Here is a 20,095-nt window from a genome sequence, read left to right as displayed (position 1 = left end):
ATTATGTTTGAATCTTTACAAATTGTTTTTTTCATTATCTATCACAAGTCAATTTTATTTTGATATTGGACCTCTTCATATAGCATATGACATACACTCTTGATTGCTTGTATTTGTTTCTGTCAATCATCTTTTTTTACTCATATTTCAACACTGAAGACTGCTCACTTGGGTGCTTCCTTAAAATATATATTTTTTTAAGTGAATGGGTATTTGATTGCAGAGTCTGTGATGGATGCACCATCCTCATACTTCAAGTGCATAAGTTTCTAAGCTTTTGGGTTGTGTTGCATGCCTGATTTCTGACATGGAATAATTATCTGTAGGATCTCAAATGGAGTTACATAAATTGGTGAACATAGTTCTAGATTTTTCTAGGACTTTAATTGAAGATAGGTGATATGCCTCACATTCTTGCAAGAAATTCTGTATTTCTCATAATTTTCTTGACGACCAGCCACAGTTACGATGGCAGCCATCATGGCAGTATGCAGAGTCTGGATGATCTGACAAAACTGAAGCTGGTAAAATCCTTCATGTTGAGCAGATCTTAGTAAAAAAATTGCAGACCCTGTGGAGTTCAGTCAACATTAAATAAAACTTCAGAGAAATGCTGTGTTACATTCTTGAGAAAAATCTCCTGAGTGGTAGGTTTCTAGAGTGAAGAGAAAGAAAAAAGAATACATTTACGTTTTTCCACAGAGGACTCTTCTCCATCCTCAGAGACTGCAAAAGTTTCTGTCACAACTAACTAACAGTATAGGGTAACAATCCAGAGGTGAAATACTTCATGCAACTTCACCAATCTGCTAAATAATTCAACTATTTCCCTCACTCTGGCAGATATTGTCATGTTTTGCCATGGCTTTGTAAAATGATAGGAAGCCCAAGGTTTATATTCAAACTCATAACCCCAGCCAAACCAGAACAAATTCCAATCCTCTGAGAGATGGTTATCTGAACTCTTTGCCACCAAGTCCAACATTTAGCTGTTGCTTTAATTTTTACCATGTTATGGACTCTTTAGTTGTTGGTTGGATTAGGCAAGAAGAGGTTAATCCGGACTCCGGAGACTAAGGCAGCCCTATTTCATTATTTCACAATCTCTGTTGAACCATAGTAAGCCTGAGCTCTCCCCCTAGAGAGGATGGAAAGTAAAGGTACACACTCCTAACTTTCTTTAGAGTCCCAGAAGATGATTTTAGGGTAGGCTGAGTTGTTAGGGTTGAGAGCAGATGTACTCACCAATTCTACTTTGTTGCTTACATGACCTTTGTTCTTTTCTGTTCATGAAAAGGGAGCACTGAAAATGAAGTCTTCACATGTAGCACAGTTTCAGTACGGTAATGCTAGGAATTCCAGTGCAGTTTATTTTTGCTCCATAAGGTGAACCATCTGATGCAGAAAGTGTACTTCAGCATTCTTGCTCTTTCAATCCTTTTCTCTACACTGAAATTTCCAGACATATGTTTCCTGCTAATGTTGGTGGTTTCAATTACATATGAATTTTTAGTTTGCATTATAATCAAACCAACAAAAACATTTCTTGTAACTTGTCCAACCTCAGTCCTACAGTAGCAAGTTTCAATCACCATCTGCCTTGACTGGATCCGATATACTTCTTTGAGATGCATACTCTTCTGTGACTCCTTGCTGACTCTGCAGACACATAGTTTCTTTGCCCTTTCCAGGGTACCCAGCAAACTTTGTAACATGTGAGGTGAAAGTTAACTTTGTTGTTGGCATAAGCACAGGAAGATAAATGAAATTACATTGAAAGTAAAGAATTATTTTAATGAGAAAATCAATTATTGCAATACTTAATTACTTCAACCCACCTTTGATTTTTTTTTTTTTTTTTCCTTGATGAAGAACATGTTTCTGTTCAGGATTTGAAATTTACTTGCTTTTTTAGAAGACAGGTTTCTTAATGAGACTGGGAATACTTCATAATGGCTGATCATGATTTTAAAGGAAAAGGCTATAAAAGCAAAAGAAATAAAGCATATACTTCTCAGTATTATTTTTAAACCAAACATGGTTGCTTTATCATGTATAATTACTGTCCACAGCTCATACTACAGTGAAAAACTGACTTCAGGTATTCAAGGCAGAAAATACCATGATCACAGTGTTACAGGACTAGGTTCCTGGTGTTATAATTAGCTCAAAGCATAGTGTCTGAATTGGGTGTAAAATACTGCATCTGCAGTAATGATTTCTAGTAGTATCCTGTGAGCGCTGTTTCAGTGACTGACAAGTCTTTAAGTCACAGATACTTTGAATTTTTTCTCTATTATGCTCTGTTATAATAGGGGAAGAATTACACAAACTTGCTGGCTCAGTGACACAAAGTTTTGTATATACATCCACATATGTATTTATATTTTAAAAGGATTACTTCTTTGGATTTCTTCTGTATTCCTTTTCCAGTTAATTCAGCTTTAACTGTTCAAATGTATAAATTCAGAGAGAGGGAAAATTGATGGGTTTTAAATTCACTTAAATATTTTAAACTGTTATATCTCAGGAGCTTTCAAGGTTGGTCAGTGGTGCTGTGTTACCCAGTGAGAAGCTGGAAATCTTTTCTTTTGGGGATATACAAAGCTTCTGTGTTCATCCATGCAGCCGGAAGATACTTCTGTTCCTCAGCTTTCTGCTGTTGACTCTGTTTCAGACTGGTGCTGTTTTGGACTTGGATGAGGGAATTTTGTAGCTGGTAGAAAGTTGGTAATGCTTCTCTACTGATCTGATTTTTTTTTTTGACCATTTTTTTTAAATGGTCAGTGTTTACAAACCATCAAGAGATTTGGAATGCCAGTGAGGCCTTCAAAAGTGCCAGTTTATCACATGGCTCTGTAATTCAACATATGATCATGAAAACACTGTCATATCTTTCATAGGTAATAGCATTTGACCCTCGTCGGTGGTATCTCTAACAGTTTATTTCTTTGCATTTATAGATAACTACGAAATATTCAAAATATTGAACAAGTAACTAGGAAAATTCAGGATATGAGACAGCAGAATTCAATCCTATAAAACCTAGAAATATGAGATTTATAACTTTCTAATAGGAAAAGTCAGTAGCAGGTTTAAGATCTTCATAGCATAGTGGCATATATTCTACCAACCATCTGTCAATCTATTCATCTTTTTTTCCATAGTACAAATTAAATAATGGTTGAAACAGTGTGGGTAAAGCACTTTCCAAAGCTTTGATAAAAAGACATTCCCTGCTCCTGAAACGTTCATTAGGACTGTAAGGTGTGTAAAATCTTCAAGTGGATTCTCAGGAATAATCAGTTTTAGTAGGAAAATGTGAAATATTCAGAAATTGGAAATCTGATGTTTCCAATGCATGCAGATGCTGAAAGAACTGTCAAATACCATTTAAATGGCAAAAATAACTCATTAAAAAAGAAAGACAAAAAATGGGTACGTTTTTATTTTCAAGGACAGAGGTCTTATTTCAAAAGAGCTCACTTTCTATTTAGGGTAGGGTCAGATATTTAAAAGTGCTCAGCGGATAGCAACTCTCATTGCAGCGCGTTGCGTTCAGATTACAGGATGAAGTCAGTGTTTTACTTAGATGCCTAATATCCACTAATCATAAGATCATGACTCAGGCCAGCATTGTTAAAAAAATTAGAGTTAAGAGAAATGCAAAAGTCACAAACTTGTGATTTTTTAAAATTAATTTAATGACTTGTTGCATTGCATCTCTAATGAGCCCAGTTCTGCAAGTAATGGTATCTAAGTGTAATTGAAGCTAATTTTCTGATATTTTCTTTCAAGAGTTCTCAAACAAAATAGTTTTTAGAAAGAGAGGGAGAAACCTTGTTTTCTGACAGGTTGTATAGCAGTTATTTCCATCTTACAAGAGTCTTCCATGTTGGATGATGGGGCACCAATCCTCCAGCCATTATGGAAATGTATTTGCAGGATCTTCAGTAAGTATATGCATAATCAGTGTTTCATTGTTCAATATTATAGGATGTTCTAGGAGCTGCATCAGCTGTAAGCAGACAGGAATGCAATGAAAAACGATTTTAAAAATGCATGAAAATAAATAAGGTACAACTATTCACTCTTTTTCTTCACACACAGAGTAAAAGGTACCCAATGAAATTATCAGGCAGGAGATTTAAAACAATCAAAAGGGACTACTATTTTCATGCAGTGCATAATAAAAATGAAACTTGTTCATACAGGGTGTTGTGGATAGCAAAAATACAAATGAGTTCAGTAAGTTATTAGACAAATAATGGAGGAGACATCAATTAATACTTACTAAATTCCAACTCTGAAAGTCCCCACAGGCTGACTTCTCAAATTTGGGATAGGAGCTTCTATAGCATTCTATGTGTTTGAGGTTTTTTTAACTTTTCCATAAACATTCACTACTGGACGCTGCAGGAGATGGACTCGGCTGAATGGACTGTTGATCTCACCCAAAAGGACGATGCTTTTTGAAAGCACATGAACTTGCAGATTTGGAGGCCTACCTATACTATATTTTTATGTATAGCAAAGACGTTTTCATGAATACTTCAAGAGTTTTCACCGTATTTGGGGCTTTTTTTTTGCTATTTCCAAAGACTGAGTTGTGGCCATTTAGGTGGTCTGCTTTCACCAGAAGAAAACTTCGAAAAATATACCCACTTAACAGTTTCTCAAGATGCATCTATCACATTTTTCTGTAAAATATACAGAAAATATTGTACATACATCTACTTCATATTTAATATATGTACACACATTTATGTGTCAGAGGTACTATAATATACATTAAATAATAAAATGTAAATACTTAACAATGATGATCTGAATTTCATTTCTCCTTACATATAAGGTATTTTGTCATCGTTGTAACTCTAATCCATATTCAGGGCTTTGTGTTTGGTGTGCAGTAATATGTAAATTACCTAGCCAGCTGCATTAAGCAGTGTTTGTTTATTCTATTTCTTTTGGCATAGCATATAACTGAATTTCTGCCAAAAATGTGGCTGTTTCAGGGAACACTGTTCAAGTAGAAGGAAGTTTTGAAAGGAAATGCACACCATAAGTCTTTACTCTGTGAAACAGTAAAATCAAAACAAACTTTCTGTTCATAAAAATATCTGTATTAATGTAAAATAATGGGCTTGTAAAATACAATGAGGTAACCGAATCTTTTTAGAACGCTCTGTTTACATTAGCTTTGTAAACAAGAGTACAATACTAAGAGGCAGTGATTTTTTCGTACGTGGAAAGGGTGACTAAAACTGGTGAAATATAAAATGGAAAGTTTAAGAGAAATTATTTTTAAATGGCATATTAATCTCCCCTTATACATAGCATTTAAATGCATTTAGATTTAGAAAGCAGTGAAGTTTAAGTGTTAAAAAAAATTGTATTAATGATGCATAGAGCTATCTACTTATGCTTGCAGTCCTTTCAGTCTTCCAGTCTGACACTTCCTTTTTTATCCAGCCAGCTAATTTCCCCTCTTTTGTGAGGAGTAACTGTTTTCACACTAGTGCTTACCCAGCAAGCCTCCTCATTGTTTCATGGTTAATTATCTTCTTGAGCTTCACCTTCTCGAGTGAAGGGAGAAAGACTGGGCCTCCCCACAGCTCTAATGAAAGCTAGGTTTTAGAGATGCACTGTGTGAATAAATGCAGTGTCTGATCTACCAACATAATAAATGAGTTCTTAAACTTTATGGAATCACAGCTCATCCAGCAGTTTTACTGAACAATGCAGAAAGACACTTTATTTTTAAAATCCTTTTTTATTTTTAAAAAGGGGGAGGAATATTGCTTCATTGTGAAACCAAATACCATAAGCTGTTCCAAAATCTCTAAGCATTACACAAAAGGTGCATGTCAAACATTCAGTTTCAGTACAAACCTGAGCTGCTGCATGAAAGATTTTGAGGTCTATACTTTAAACTCGTATATTAACAGCACTTATACTAATAGTCTTGTGCCCCTCAATTATCACACCACTTCGTGAATTCTTAGTACTTATTGGACTTTTCGTTCCTCACCAGCACTGAAAATAGCCATTGTGGATAGACTTAAATCTTCAGTTTATGTTCCAATTTGAGCCCAAGTTTAAACTGTGTAACATTTAAGATAAACTCTCCTGTAATAGAAGAAAGTTGAACAATGGCAATAGTAGTTTTGTAATAATGAGGTACTCCCCATTGTAATTTTGTACTCAGCCAAACTAAGGCAGGCAAATATAAACCTCTCACCATAACAAGATACAGTTGTCCATTACTTTGTCTTCTTCTGATTTCTACAAAGTATGCTTATGTTCGATCATTTCTCAAGTGACCAGACCAGAATGTACGTGTAACACTGGTACTTCAGACGTTGCACAGGATCTATTCGACATACTAGATTAGGCTGAAAATTCCGGTCCTTTTTTTCCAGCCAGCTCCAGGGCTATGTTGGCATCTATTATGTACAGAGAAAACTATAAACTTCGTCACTTACCAGTGATGGAGACAAGAAAAAAAATCTGGAAGTTCAAGGATGAGATGATCTTAGTGACAGAGCTCTTCCTGTCTTATATTTGGAGATTAGGCCAGTGCTTCTATTTTGCAACATTTGAAAAGTAGGTCTTCTTAGATATAGGCTGTGTAATGGCAAGGAGCAGTTGTATTGTTGTAGCCTCAAGGTGCTTACCTTTGTAATTTTTATTCATAGCCAGGAGGACTCTCTGCCACTTATTGACACTTATTGTGGTCTTTAACTTAACACTTGGAAATCCGTAGGTAGGCAGACTGTGCAAGTACTTATAACATGCAGCATTCTTCTAGCCTTTGACTTCACAATACTTGGTTACTGACTCCCTGCTAGTCAATATCCCAAATTTACAGATGGTGAATCAATGACCAGGAAGTGCCTGAACTGAGATTACAAAGAAATTGTGTTGAAAATTTAAATATGGGGAAAAACGAGTCTGTTCTCTTTGATAACATGAGTTAGGCTAAACTTGGTAGACTCTCAACTGCTTCATGAGAAGGAGTAACCGATGATAGAGCCAGATATTTTTCATGCAGCCCTGTTATTCATAAATAATAGATAAAGTCTCCCTTTCCAGTATACAGGAAGAATTTTTGTTTAGAAATTCAAGTCTCTCTCCTCCAGCTCTCAGTGAGAAAACTCTGGGTTTCTCCTAAGGTCAAGCTCCCAAGGGCTTATGTCTTATGCTTTTGTACCTTATATCTGTCTGTTTCTATGGCGATTCTCACTCTTTACTGTTTCTTACAAACACTCATCTCTGTTGAAACAAAGATCTTAAAAAGTCTGTGATTCCAGGTGTCTTGATGTAGGTTGGAGATGGTTATTGTGTCTACTGAGTCCATTCATAGTGTCTACTGAGTTATTCTGGTTTAACTGAGAGTAAACCGCTAAAGGACTACCAATTCCAATGTAAATGATACTAAATTGAAAGTATTCTTAACTAGTATGCAGACCTCTTAAATAGTACAAAGACAAAACAGTAGTGATTTTATTATACCACTGTAGCTTTGCTACTACAGCTTTGTTCATGGGCATCTGAATGCAGAATGCAACTGTTATCCGATCAATATGGGTGTACCAGTGAAAAATTGTGCTGAAGTTCTGCGGTGTAGACATGCAATAGTTAAACCTGTTTAAGCATGGTTGATCCCACAGATTTCCTGGGTTTGGTGGATTTTTTTGTCTAAAGCACAAAGACTGATCTCTGATTAGTCAAATCTGAGACTGGGCATGGATGAACTCCCACCAACTTGCACAGGCATGTATCTGAGGTAGAGTACCAGCATTTGCTCTTTTCTGAACTAGGTATGCATGGCAACATTTTGGGTTTGGGTAAAGCTAGGAATGTTTTTCTAAGAGTTTCATAAAGGGCTTGTGTTGGATTCTTGCACAAAGAAAATCTTATATTCGTCTGAAGTAAAGGTGAGACCAAAATGACATTCAAGGGCGAAAATCCTGTCATGTAACCTCTTGACAGATGAAAAGAAAACTACAAAGCAGCAAAAATAACAGTCAGTAAAATATGCCATGTAGCCAGGTTTTCTCATCACAGAAAAGCAAAAAAAAAAAGCCCAAATACACAACCTGGAATATAGGTCTGGGATTGTAAATCTATTTAGATGACAATATGATTCAATATAAAAATGTTATAGATGTTCTTCTGCTCTCTAGTAACATTTAAAGGGCTTCTTCAGCAAATGAGAACCAGAGATGTTAGAAAGCCATACGAGGATATGGTGGCAATAAAGGAGGCCTCTGCTTCCACAGAGGCTGGAAAATAGATAATGGGTAGTGTGTTAGCAGTGATACTCTGGGCACCAGCACAGGGACTAAACATGTTGAGTACCTGCTTTTGCCTTGATCTGTAATAGAAGTTAATTCCTGCAGGCCTTCTGCTGACACAGCTCACCTTCTGTTCCAGCCTGGCTTGCCTGCACTGACTGGTGTGTGGTGGAGGGGCTGGAGATTTTCACTCTTTCTTTTGGACATCTAGTACTGCAGGCAGCTTACCAAGAAAGTTAGAAGACCCTCACAGGACTCGTGCAGGCATGACTGACCCAAGAGTGTTACCTAGCATCATCAAGTGACATTTAAATAGCAGAAGAATGGTTAAATGGCCAATTTCTCTGACTTTTTAAAACGCTTCTACTAGTAGGGACTAATAGTTTTCAGCTGGGCATCCTCTTAAAATATCACTGCAGTTATTTCATCTATTGCTTAGAAGATGTGCCCAGAAACCCACTATCATGATAAAGAAAATTATCAATTTTAAAACCTGGGTATGACAATCCTATCCTCTAGACTTTTGTTTCTGAGCATTATCAGAGAACTTCAACCAATGTCATAAACACAGGTACCTGAGCAATGGTGGAACTTCAGGTATTCCCATAAGACCTTGCCTGCACTGAGACCCTTGCAGATGACATCTCTGACTGCAGACAGCAGAAGTGGAGTCAATGTCCTTCTTGTGGTACAGGAATCTGTACATTCAACCACCTATGTAGGACCCTGGCAATACCTGTAAGCATCCGCAGCACCTAACAGAAAAGCACGAGTTCTCCGTGTGCAGGACTGATCATACTATTTCATCAAGAAAGACAATAATAATTGTAAAATGAAGCAAGAGAAAGTATGAACCACAGCTTTGGATCTTATTTTCTCAGGAAATAAAACATAACTTCTTTTAACTGCTGTTATAACAAATGTATATGTTCATGACGAGTTCCTCTAGCAATCTGTGATAAAGCATACTGCTTCCATATATTTTGAGACCATAGCGTAATGTCCAGGTCACTTCAGTATGGAATATTATGCATATGCTTATGCATATTAAAATGTTGGTGTTGGGAAATAAGGACAGTTTTCTTATTGACGGTGATATAGGGAACCTCATTTAGAAAATGAACTTAAGTGAAGCAGAGGTGAAGTGAGTACTGTACACATGACTATTTCCCTCAGCAGAAGTACTTGGCATGCTTGCATTTTTCAGAAGACAAAATCATGTTTGTCTTCCTTGAATGTGCGCACATTCCTGGAGATGGGGGATGGTTTTCTTTCTTTCTCTTTCTTTCTCCCCTGGCCCCTAAGTGCAGTTGAGTTTGGATAATTTGTCCACAGCAACTGAAGGATATGTCACAGGGGAGGGAGGAACAGAGTTTGTATTTATTATTGTAAAAGCTCTTTTTTTCATGTTAATTCCTTTAAAAAAATATAATGGTACGTAGGGGTTACATTACCGGCCTGTTTCACCAACACAAAGTATCTGTACTGGAGTAGCACATGCAAATGAAGTCGAAACAGAGAATCATTGTTGAATAAAATTTGCTGCAGAAGAAGCAAAACTATCCATGTTTTAGTAAAGGAAACAAATGAAAAAAATACATTTTTGAGACTTTTCCTTAAAGAGCAGTGGCGTTGAGGAAATGTCTTTATTTGGCTTAATAATCTTATTTCTTCCCATTAACATTTTCAGCAGATTAACTGTTTAACCTTTAAACACCAACCCTACAAGCATTAAGTGCACACCAACTTTGCTAACATGAGTTATCCCACTGAAATGTCAATACTGTCCTGAGCAGAGTACTTCAGGGTTCAAATTAGGAATAGCCAAACTCCTTAAAGCAGCACTTTCAAATACACTAGAATTGATTCAACCTTTCACTCTTCTGAGTCTGTAATTTAATTGATTCTTGGCTTAATTATATTAGAAACTTTTCGTGCAACAGTAAATGCTTATTAAGTGTTGTTTATCTAATTGTAATATTTTAAAAATAGGAATATGCATAATATTGTGCATCTTTTTGTTCTTATTGCATTGTGATTTTTTACTTGCTTGGTCAAAACTATGTATCTTCTTTTACTGTGTTTTAATGTGACCACCAAGATCTACTCTAGACATGGTGGTGTTTAGTGACTTTATAACAATAAAGCCACTCTGACCTACTTCAAAGATAACCGTTTTTAGAAAGATGACATATATACACACATCTCTATGTATTTATATGCACACACTCTTGCACATATAAAAATAAGTTTCTAAATTCAGGGAAACTTAGTGCAATCAGTTACACCAGCTGGTATCCAAAGAATTTTTGCCAGACAGAACAGTACTTTTGCAGCATGTTTTGTCACTTAAGAGTGAGTGTACAGGACTCATCCCATTGAAATCTGAAGCTCTGTGGCACACTCAAAGTTTCTCTTTAGTTGTAGTCTGTCTGACATGTGGAGATCAGCATGTCTGTCTGTGACAGACCCCCTTCGTGTTGGGTATTTGTGGTTCAGGGAGTAATACCTTGAACCAGGCCAGGTAGAACATCTTTTGGCGTGTGTAAATACAAACTCTGTAGGAAAGCCACATTCATCATTAACTGAAATGGGATAAAAAACATGGTACGGCTTTCACACAAGTAAAGTTTTCCCAATTGGAAATGTCAGTAGAAGATTGGTCTGCTTTCTGTAAATGATGTGTTGTGAAATACTATACAGTTCTTTGCAATGAAAAACAAGGCAGGAGAAGAAACAACAGCATTTTTCCCCAGTAAAGTGCGTAATCAGAATTCAGCTCTAACACAAGCTGACACTTATGGTCTTGTACCTCCATCCTCTGTATAAAGCCACATAAAGGATCACTTTGGGGAATTTTAAATGTTCTGTTGGCAAGACCTAATAATCTGTTACTATCATGATAATTCTAATCCTCCAGCACCCTACCTATGCACTGAGCAGCCTGGTAAGAAGACATCTGACACGATTAAAAATAGTTCTCGTTGATTCTTGTTTTTTGCCTTGCTACTGCTGTCAGTGCAAACATAGGCTGAAGTGACACCACCTTCCATTCTTCAGAGATTTATTCAAGAGTCTGTATGGTGCTGGTCTCTCAAACTACCTCAATGTCTGAAGGCTCTTTCTTGTTTGAGCAGCTTGCTAAATTTTGTAAAAAAGAAAGGGAAAATATATACACCTGCTAAAAATGCCAAATACAAAATACTTGCGAATTAAGCTGAGTAGTTTGTTTCAAAATTAAAACTTGCTCTGTACTTGGGAAGGGCTGCCAGTGTAGCTGATAATCACTAACGTTGTACTTCAAGGAATAAGAGAAGTAGTAATTCACTAATATAAATTCTGTCAGTTCTTTAGACAGAGAAATCTATGCTGATAGAATGACCATATCTACATAAGACCCTTTGGAAGTATAGCTGTGAGAATCAGGGAAAAAAAATCAAATCCCTTACCATCAGAGCTATGCCTGCAAAACTTCTGTGTACATACCAGGCCTCAGAAAAGCATGTGCATTTGAAGAATAAAAAATAGGCTTTGAAGTGAGGAGCACTCAGTGAAGATGAATGGGCTGAGGTCACAACTCTACATGTTTTATTGTTTTAGTCCATCAGACTTGCAGAACAAACAAGGCAGCCAAGTGCTGATTTACAGGGGGGAGAGTTATCTTCCTGACCAATAAGGACCAAATGTTTTGATTTTGAGAAACAAAATCAGATTCTGTGGAACAGAAAATCCTTGGAACCTGCTGCTGATTTCCTGCCTTCAGGAATTTCTTTTTTGCAGCTGGCAGAAGCTTAAACCAGCAAAATTGAGCAGTTTAGGAAGCTTTTCACAGCAATGTCTTCCTAATGCTAAGTACAAAAAAGTCGTAAAACATGCCACAGAGAAAATGAGTAATGGTAGCTGATTTCTTGTTTCATCTAACAGGTTTTCAAACTAACTTAATTTAATTATTGTCATTCTCTTGCACCAGTTTTTTCTTGTGGGTTGGTTAAGTTTTAGCTATGGGTGGGAAACTGAGTCCAACTAAGCACCAACCAGGAGCCCTTATGAAAACATGGCAAACTGGCAAATCCAAACATGGATTTCTGAACTCCGCAATGTACAGAAGTGCTCTGATAACCGTAGTTGTCTAGCAAATGGGTGTTTTCATGAGAATTTAACATTTAAGCTATCACCAGCTAATATCTCACCAGGAAAAAAAAAAAAAAAAGACTAATAAATTTACTCCATAAAAGCTTTGGGGTAGGTAGACCTACAAAGAGACTCTAGCTTTCAACATTAGACATGACAGATTCTCAAATTTCCAAAAGCCTCCTAACCTGCCAAGGAGGAAGAAGTTCTTTGGCACCTGTATTTCTGCCCATGATTATGTGCAATATGTGCAATATCTTAACACAGCTCAGGGACCTACCTTACAACTACACCCAATGGAGCATGAGGACAGAGTTTTATCTTACATGGAGAAGGTTTCAGTTTATCAAATATATTAATAACCATATCACCCTTCTGAATGATGGATAGCCGCTCTGCCTAATTTGTAGAAAAGAGTTCTTCCTTATGTCAGTTGGGTGTTTTATCCATTGGTCTAACTGGACATACTGGGATGGGATAGCCTTATGTCTTGCACAGAAACAGTGCCACCTATATCCATAATGAAAGAGACACTGGAGCAGAGATTTGGACCTATCTGTGCCACTTGCCAGTCCAATGCGCTGAACACTGCACTGAAGGATAAAATTCTCCTCATCTATCCGTGACCCAATTAATATTTGTTTTATGCAAATAGACACAGGAGAAGCAGGCTTCTTTTCAGAACTGCATGTAGGTAGGGCTTCTCCTGAGAGAATAAGAACTTGGTTCATGTCTCTTATATCCAGTCTGACAGTGTCCCACACCCAAAATCAGTGCCCTAACTATTGAGCCATTGGAGAACATCCCATGATTTCTCACAAAAAGGCTGAGCAGCTTTAGTTCCTGCTTCAAAGAGAATTCCCAGCTGAGAGTCGAAGCCAGAAACACATGCCTTCACAATTAACCTTGGTCAAGTCTTGATGAATCTAAGTCAGTAACTAAGTTGTGTACAACTGCACTTCATTGGACTACAACCTCATTTTATCTGCTTGTATTTCAGAAATTTTGTAAGTTTGTTGTAATTTAGGTTGCTGTTTGGCATGTAATCAACACTGTATTTGAAAAACAAAACTTGCTCCAAGAAAGCTTGAGAGCGCCAGAGATCATAGTTGAAAGTTTTTTTTTTTTTTAAGAAGTGCTTGTTTTTCTGGATAGAGTGATCATTGTTCAGCTGTTAAGATGATTTAAACTAAACAATTCAACATTAGTTAACAGTTCTATTACAAGACTTATTGTATAAGCAAAGTCTTCCCTAAATGGAGGCCTCTCAATAAATAGAAAAAATAAGTAAAATTAATTTGTGCTCAGAGAACCAGCCCCCAAATCAGGGACCACTTCTGTCTTATTTTGAGGGGTTTAAGGTAGATTGGTACTGTTGGCCACTGGACACATCACATTTGAGTAAGAAAAGTTATAAACGTGTTCTTCCTCTACTACATGTGTTTCTAGAAGGAACAATTCTTGATACTGTATGTTCTGAGTCATAATAGCCAATATTGCTGGAAAGTTACAGAAGACTTTAAAAAAGCGAACTAAGTTTAGCTCAATTATTTATCAGCCCTTTCCCCGAGCAAGGTGTCAGCGCAGAGAGTATTTGAAATTCATGTAGTATTTGATTAGCTCATTGATTGTTCTTACAGCTGAAGATATTAACATTTATTATTCTTACATGCTGATCATTAGTACTGCCTTTATTATCAAATAAAGAATAAATAGAAATTCTGATAAAAATTCATCAAGTCTTATGATTTCCAATGCATTAGATCTGTTTTTTTTAAGGCTGACAACACAAAAGTTTGTCATAAACATTTCAAAAATCCTTTAATGAATCTGAACTCTTTTAAACTTAAGCAGTCTAAGAGAGATTCTCATATCTACAACATGATAAAGTGCTAATCGCATGGTTTTTACTAACACACTAACTCACTCCTATGTGATTCTGAAGAATTGTTAAAACTTGTTACATATATAATGACTAACCACAATTAATCTCTATTAAAGAAAAGGCAAATGTCTGTATTATATTTTGACAGCAAATAAGAAAAAAAACCCTGAGAAATCATGCAAAATTTAATAGGTTTCATTTTAATTGATCATTTTAATGCTACACAAAACATAACAAAATTAAAAGCCTATTAGTGATCATTGTTCCAAAAATGCACTTTACTCCCATGAATTTACTTATATGATTTTAGTGGAAGCACATTTAAAGTGCAGCTGTAAATATTTTTAATCTTTGACTCTTTTTTTACAGGAGCCTCTGAATGTTGTTGATCCCAGTTTGATGGATCTAAATGGTCCAAGTGAAGATGCACTAGAATGGGATGAGACTGACATAAGTAATAAGCTGATCAGTATTCATGAAGACTTAAGTGATCCTGATCAAGAACTCAAGAAGGATGATCTAAGCCAGAAACCTGCTTCAGGAGAATGTGGTGATAGCAATGTGAATGAAGACGAAATTATCAGTGATCATGGAAGTCCTCTTTATTGTCCCAGCATTACTTCCCCTCCAAATCCTCACATCTATCAGGTCTATAGTCTTCATAATATTGAATTATCAGAAAAAAACCACATGCCTTTTTTGAAAAAAGCATCCAAACTCTCCAATGTAACACAGTCTAACATTTTAAACAAAAGTCTTAGTAAAGACTCATCATTTTCATCTACCAAATCCCTGCCAGACCTAATAGGGGGGACCACATTGGCAAAACCATATAACTATATGTATCACAGTGGAAACATAAGCAGGCATTCTGAGAGTGAGAGTGGGATAGTGAGTGAATGTGATACAGAAACTACAAATAATTCAGAAATTTTTTTGCTGAATGATATTGAAAGCACTCAGAGTAATCCTGAAATTAGGCATGCAGAAACTCAAGTGGATGATATAGTTGATGTAATAAAACAAAAAATAAAGCAAGATGAAGAAGACCATGCTAGTCTCTCAGATGATTTCCAGTTGGCACCTTCTGCATGTTGTGGAAGTGAAAATGATGAGGATTTGGACAGCATTACCATGTGTAACCCTGTTTGTTTAGAAGAATTGCAAGGAAAACATGATGTGTTTACATTTTATGATTACTCATATCTTCAAGGCTCCAAACTCAAATTACCAGTGATAATGAAACAATCACAAATTGAAAAAACACATGCAGAGGGCAGTTTATTCCATGGCTTTTGTTTTGATAAAATACCTGCTAAATCTGAACATAAGCCTGGAGAGTCGAAACCAGATGGGTTTATTCATGACCATACTCTGGCAAGTATCCCTGGAGAATCAGATCCCAATTCCTGTAAATCTGCAGAAACTGTAAGAAAATTAACTGTTTCAGAGAATACAAGGCAGGTTTCAACTTTATCTCATAGTTCTTCATTAGAATCTCTATCTGTAGTAGGTGATTTGTTCAGCTCAGGTATTTTTAAAAGTGGAGATGGTCTTCAGCGAAGCACCTCTTTGGAAAGCTGGCTGACTTCCTATAAAAGCAACGAAGATCTTTTTAGTCATCATGGCTCAGGTGACATAAGTGCAAGCAGTGATTCTGTTGGAGAGCTCAGCAAAAGGACATTAGATCTTTTGAATCGCTTAGAGAATATCCAGAGTCCTTTAGATCAAAAGATAAAGCGCAGCATCTCTGATATAACACTCCAAAGTAGCTCTCAAAAAATGTCTTTTACTGGTCAGCTGTCTCTAGATATTGCATCCTCAATCAATGAAGACTCAGCAGCTTCTCTCACTGAACTCAGCAGCAGTGAGGATCTTTCTCTCTGCTCTGAAGACATTGTACTGCACAGAAATAAAATACCAGATTCAAATGCATCATTTAGAAAACATCTTAATAGATCTGTAGCTGATGAGAGCGATGTCAATGTCAGCATGATTGTTAATGTCTCCTGCACTTCTGCTTGTACTGATGATGAAGATGACAGTGATTTGCTTTCAAGTTCCACCCTTACCTTAACTGAGGAAGAGCTAGGTATCAAAGATGAAGATGATGACTCCAGTATAGCAACTGATGAGGATATTTATGAAGAATGCAATTTAATTTCAGGACTTGATTATATAAAAAATGAACTCCAAACTTGGATTAGACCAAAATTCTCTTTGACAAGGGAGAAAAGAAAAAGTAACCTCAGTGATGAAATTCAGCGCAGTAAAGAAGTTAGTAATGAGACATCAAAAGCCACAGACACATTAAGCATTGAAACACTATTGAATGGTTCAGTACAGAAAATATCAGAAAATAATGGCAATAGCAAGAATTTACCACGCGATCGTGAAAAAGGGACAAAGAGTCACCTGATGAAAGATATCTCTCAGGTTGTGAAGGATCAGCTAGTGGATGATATGGAGAATGGCAATGTTGAAAATACCCTTTGCAGTCAAAAGGAAGGTCTTGTTAGAACATCAGCAACTCCAAGAACTCATGCATCACTTAATGCCAGAGAAGCTGAAAATGAAAGTGGTGTCTGTGAAGCATTTACAGATAGTTCAGATGATTCACATATGGATGGCAAGGAGACTGTTCTGTCATCAGATGCATCCAGAAACCCTCCAAAAGAATGTCAAAGTCATCTTCAGCCTGATCGTCACTCTGTTGCTTCCTCTCCTGCTAAAAAGCCTTGTCTTGAATCTTCCTCAGAAACTAATTGTGTAGACGTACAAGATACAGCTTTACAAGTATCCTTACCTAACGGCCAACAATATAGAGTAAGCATTACTGAAAAATCTACTGATTGCTGCACAGCCTTCAAATCCAATGAAGCAGAATGCAGCTCCTCAGCCAATGGTCTTGACTCATGCTGTAACTGTGAATCTGCTGCTTTTGATAAAAGAAACATGGAAGATGGCTCAGTACACAATTTTGTGAGGGAGATAATAGACATGGCATCAACAGCTTTGAAAAGTAAGTCACAACCTGAATGTGAGTCATCTGCTCCAGCTTCATTAGCACAGATCAAGGAAAAAGTGTTAGAACATTCTCACAGACCCATTCAGCTAAGAAAAGGGGACTTCTATTCATATCTTTCACTTTCTTCTCATGATAGTGACTGTGGAGAGGTAATCAAATACATAGAGGAAAAGAGCAGCACTCCTGTGCCACTGGACTTCACAGAAGAGAGAGAAAATATTGAATGCTTTTTTGAAGCCTGTCCTGAGGAAGAATGGGTTGAGCAATCCATTTCTAGTGGTACTCCTGAAGCACAAGCTGAGCAGCAGCAACCTATTTCTAACACTATTTCTGAAACATCTCCAGAGTCACTAGATGAAGTGACTCTAGAGTCATTAGAAGAACTTAAAACTTCATCTGAAGATAGGGATTTATCTTTCTTATGTGATGATGACAATGATGTAAATGTCCCCAATCCTAACAAACAAAGTGCATCAAACAATTTGAAAAATGCTGCTGATGATTTGCTGATTTCAGATGGGCAAACTGAAGGTTTGGAAAAGAATTCTCCAGAGCTTAGCACTAAAAAGAGTAGTACAGAAAAATCACCTGGAACTGAAGAGCCCAAAGGATGTTTTGCTGCTTCTGAAGAGGCTTCAGCTGTAGAGTTTCAGTTAAAGCCTGGCCATTCACAGAAAAAGGATGTTTTGCATCAGAACAGTAAAACTCTTGCTTGTGAAGAAAATCTCCTGAATCTTCATAAGGAAAGACATATAAATATGCACAGATAGAATGTAACCCTCTCCAGGCACGTACATTATCCTAAAAACAGGTATGTACTCTACAAGTTGCACATTCTGGGTTTTTTACATTTTTTTGCCTTTTTTTTTTTTTTTTTTTTTTTACATTTTAATATAGTGAAAGGAGATGAATCACCATCCAGGGCTTCTGTTTTATGATAGTGCTATATCATTTGTTTTGACTACACTATAATCTCAATTTACATGCCACTGGTCAACAAATGCAGTGAATACTAACTGCTTCTTGCCCTTTGGCTTTGCACTGACTGGATCTGCTTCTGCTCCCTTCTGGAGCAAATCTGCTATCTTGCAGAACTTGGGAATTCTTCAAAAGTAATATTTCTATATCAGCCTCCTCTTTCCTCCTCAACTGAGCTGTAGAACCAGAAACCAGCTCTACTCATTGATCCCCTTCTCCACAGTCAGCTGGCCTTATGAGGTGTTCAGAAGCACTTGATGAAGCTGAACTTCCAGTTTTACAAGAATTTGCGGTGACTAGTGAGTTGACATTCTACAATATTTTCGGACAAGCCATGAAGAATGGCTGAGCAGACTGGAGAATAAGTAGAGAGATAATAAGTCATTTCTTGATGTCAGTTTACCATGATTTAAGTTCAGTAAGCCATTACTAAGAACACAGTTATTACAATAGTGTTAGGCCAAAAGCTGAGGTTACCGAAAATAAGAAACCTTTGCAACATCATTAAACAGGATAATGTGAGGGTAATGTAAAATACAGACCTGAATACCAAAGCAGATGGAAACTGATAGCCACACAGCAGTACAGGTTCTAGTTTGTGGTAAGCATTTTGAAACATAAGATGGTGGAACCTAAGATGAAAAGTGACTCTGATCTCTTCCAAACTTTGAAAGTGGTTCAGATCTGGAGTTTCTGACCTCACATAAATGTCTAGCAATAACTGCACATTTAACAACAAAAGAAGATCTACAAAGAAAGTTCTGGATCAGATCCTAGCATGTAGCACTGCTGCTTTGCGTCTCACTAGCTTTTGGTGACCCAAAAGCCAGCATAACTGTATAGAATGCCATTAGTCTTTGGAAACACTCCTCCAGTAAGACTAGAGCCAGCATGGCAACTCCAAATGCCACTCCAGTTCCAAATGTCTCTGCTTGCCAAAAGCTGTAGCAAGGGAATTTCCAACAATGTTAACCACAGGACCAGGTTTCCCTGGGAAGTTCTGGAATCTCCACCCTTGGAGATATTCAAAATTCAAGTGGACATGGCCGTGAACAATCTGATCTGCCTTTGAAAACAGCCGTCCTTTGAGTGGGAGGTTGGACCAGATGATGTTTACATTTCCTTCCAACCTAAGTTATGCTATGATTCCATGATTTTGCTAGGAGAAAAGGCTGTTATTCATCACTGCCCATGAAAACAACTAGTACTCTCCTGCTGCAAACTATGTAGCTGTAGCAGAGGATCTGGGCCTATTTATACAAAACAGATTGCTTTGCTGCTGTTAGATATCTAACTTCTGCATTTCCTGATTTTGTCATATTATATTACTATGCTTTGGGCTTTTCTTTTGCACATATTGGCATTTACCCATCATTCACGCGTTCACATATGTATAACTATGTCTAGCAAAGTCTTTAGGTTATGACAGCAATAGTCTACAGCTTGCCACTATCTCCTGCGACACCTATCTATTTGAATAATGCATTATCATGGAACCATCATAGCAGAGAGGGTGTTTCTCGGAATGGCTTTGAAATAGGCTCTCATGACCTGTTGATTACCAATTACCAACTTGGACACATTCAAGCAATTGGAGAAGCAATGGAAATCAACTGGGAATTACAAAGCTCATAGATACTCTATATTCTAGAAATACATTAAAAGGATTATGTGTATGTGGAAGCCTCTATTTGGAAATTGAGATGATGACAAAAGTCTGAGGTTGATAAGTGATAATTATGTAAACATAAGCTTTTCCTAAATTACTGT

At 37.0% G+C, this 20,095-nt stretch overlaps 1 protein-coding gene across 2 annotated transcripts in view; it reads left to right on the top strand.

The window, feature by feature from the left end:
• Window positions 1-18,117, top strand: part of AKAP6 (A-kinase anchoring protein 6) — a 224,518-nt gene extending 206,401 nt beyond the window's left edge. For both annotated transcript variants that reach the window (XM_086463168.1, XM_086463167.1), the window contains exon 12: window positions 14,689-18,117. In XM_086463168.1, coding sequence (XP_086319294.1) covers window positions 14,689-18,117 — 3,429 coding nt within the window. The remainder of the gene's footprint in view (window positions 1-14,688) is intronic.
• Window positions 18,118-20,095: the final 1,978 nt, after the last annotated feature.

This window comes from Leptosomus discolor, chromosome 3 (genome assembly GCF_034619465.1).
Source record: "Leptosomus discolor isolate bLepDis1 chromosome 3, bLepDis1.hap2, whole genome shotgun sequence".
In the NCBI taxonomy this organism is placed as follows: Eukaryota; Metazoa; Chordata; class Aves; order Leptosomiformes; family Leptosomidae; genus Leptosomus; species Leptosomus discolor.
Note: the sequence above shows the minus strand (reverse complement) of the source record. Positions and strands in the feature narration are given on the sequence as shown.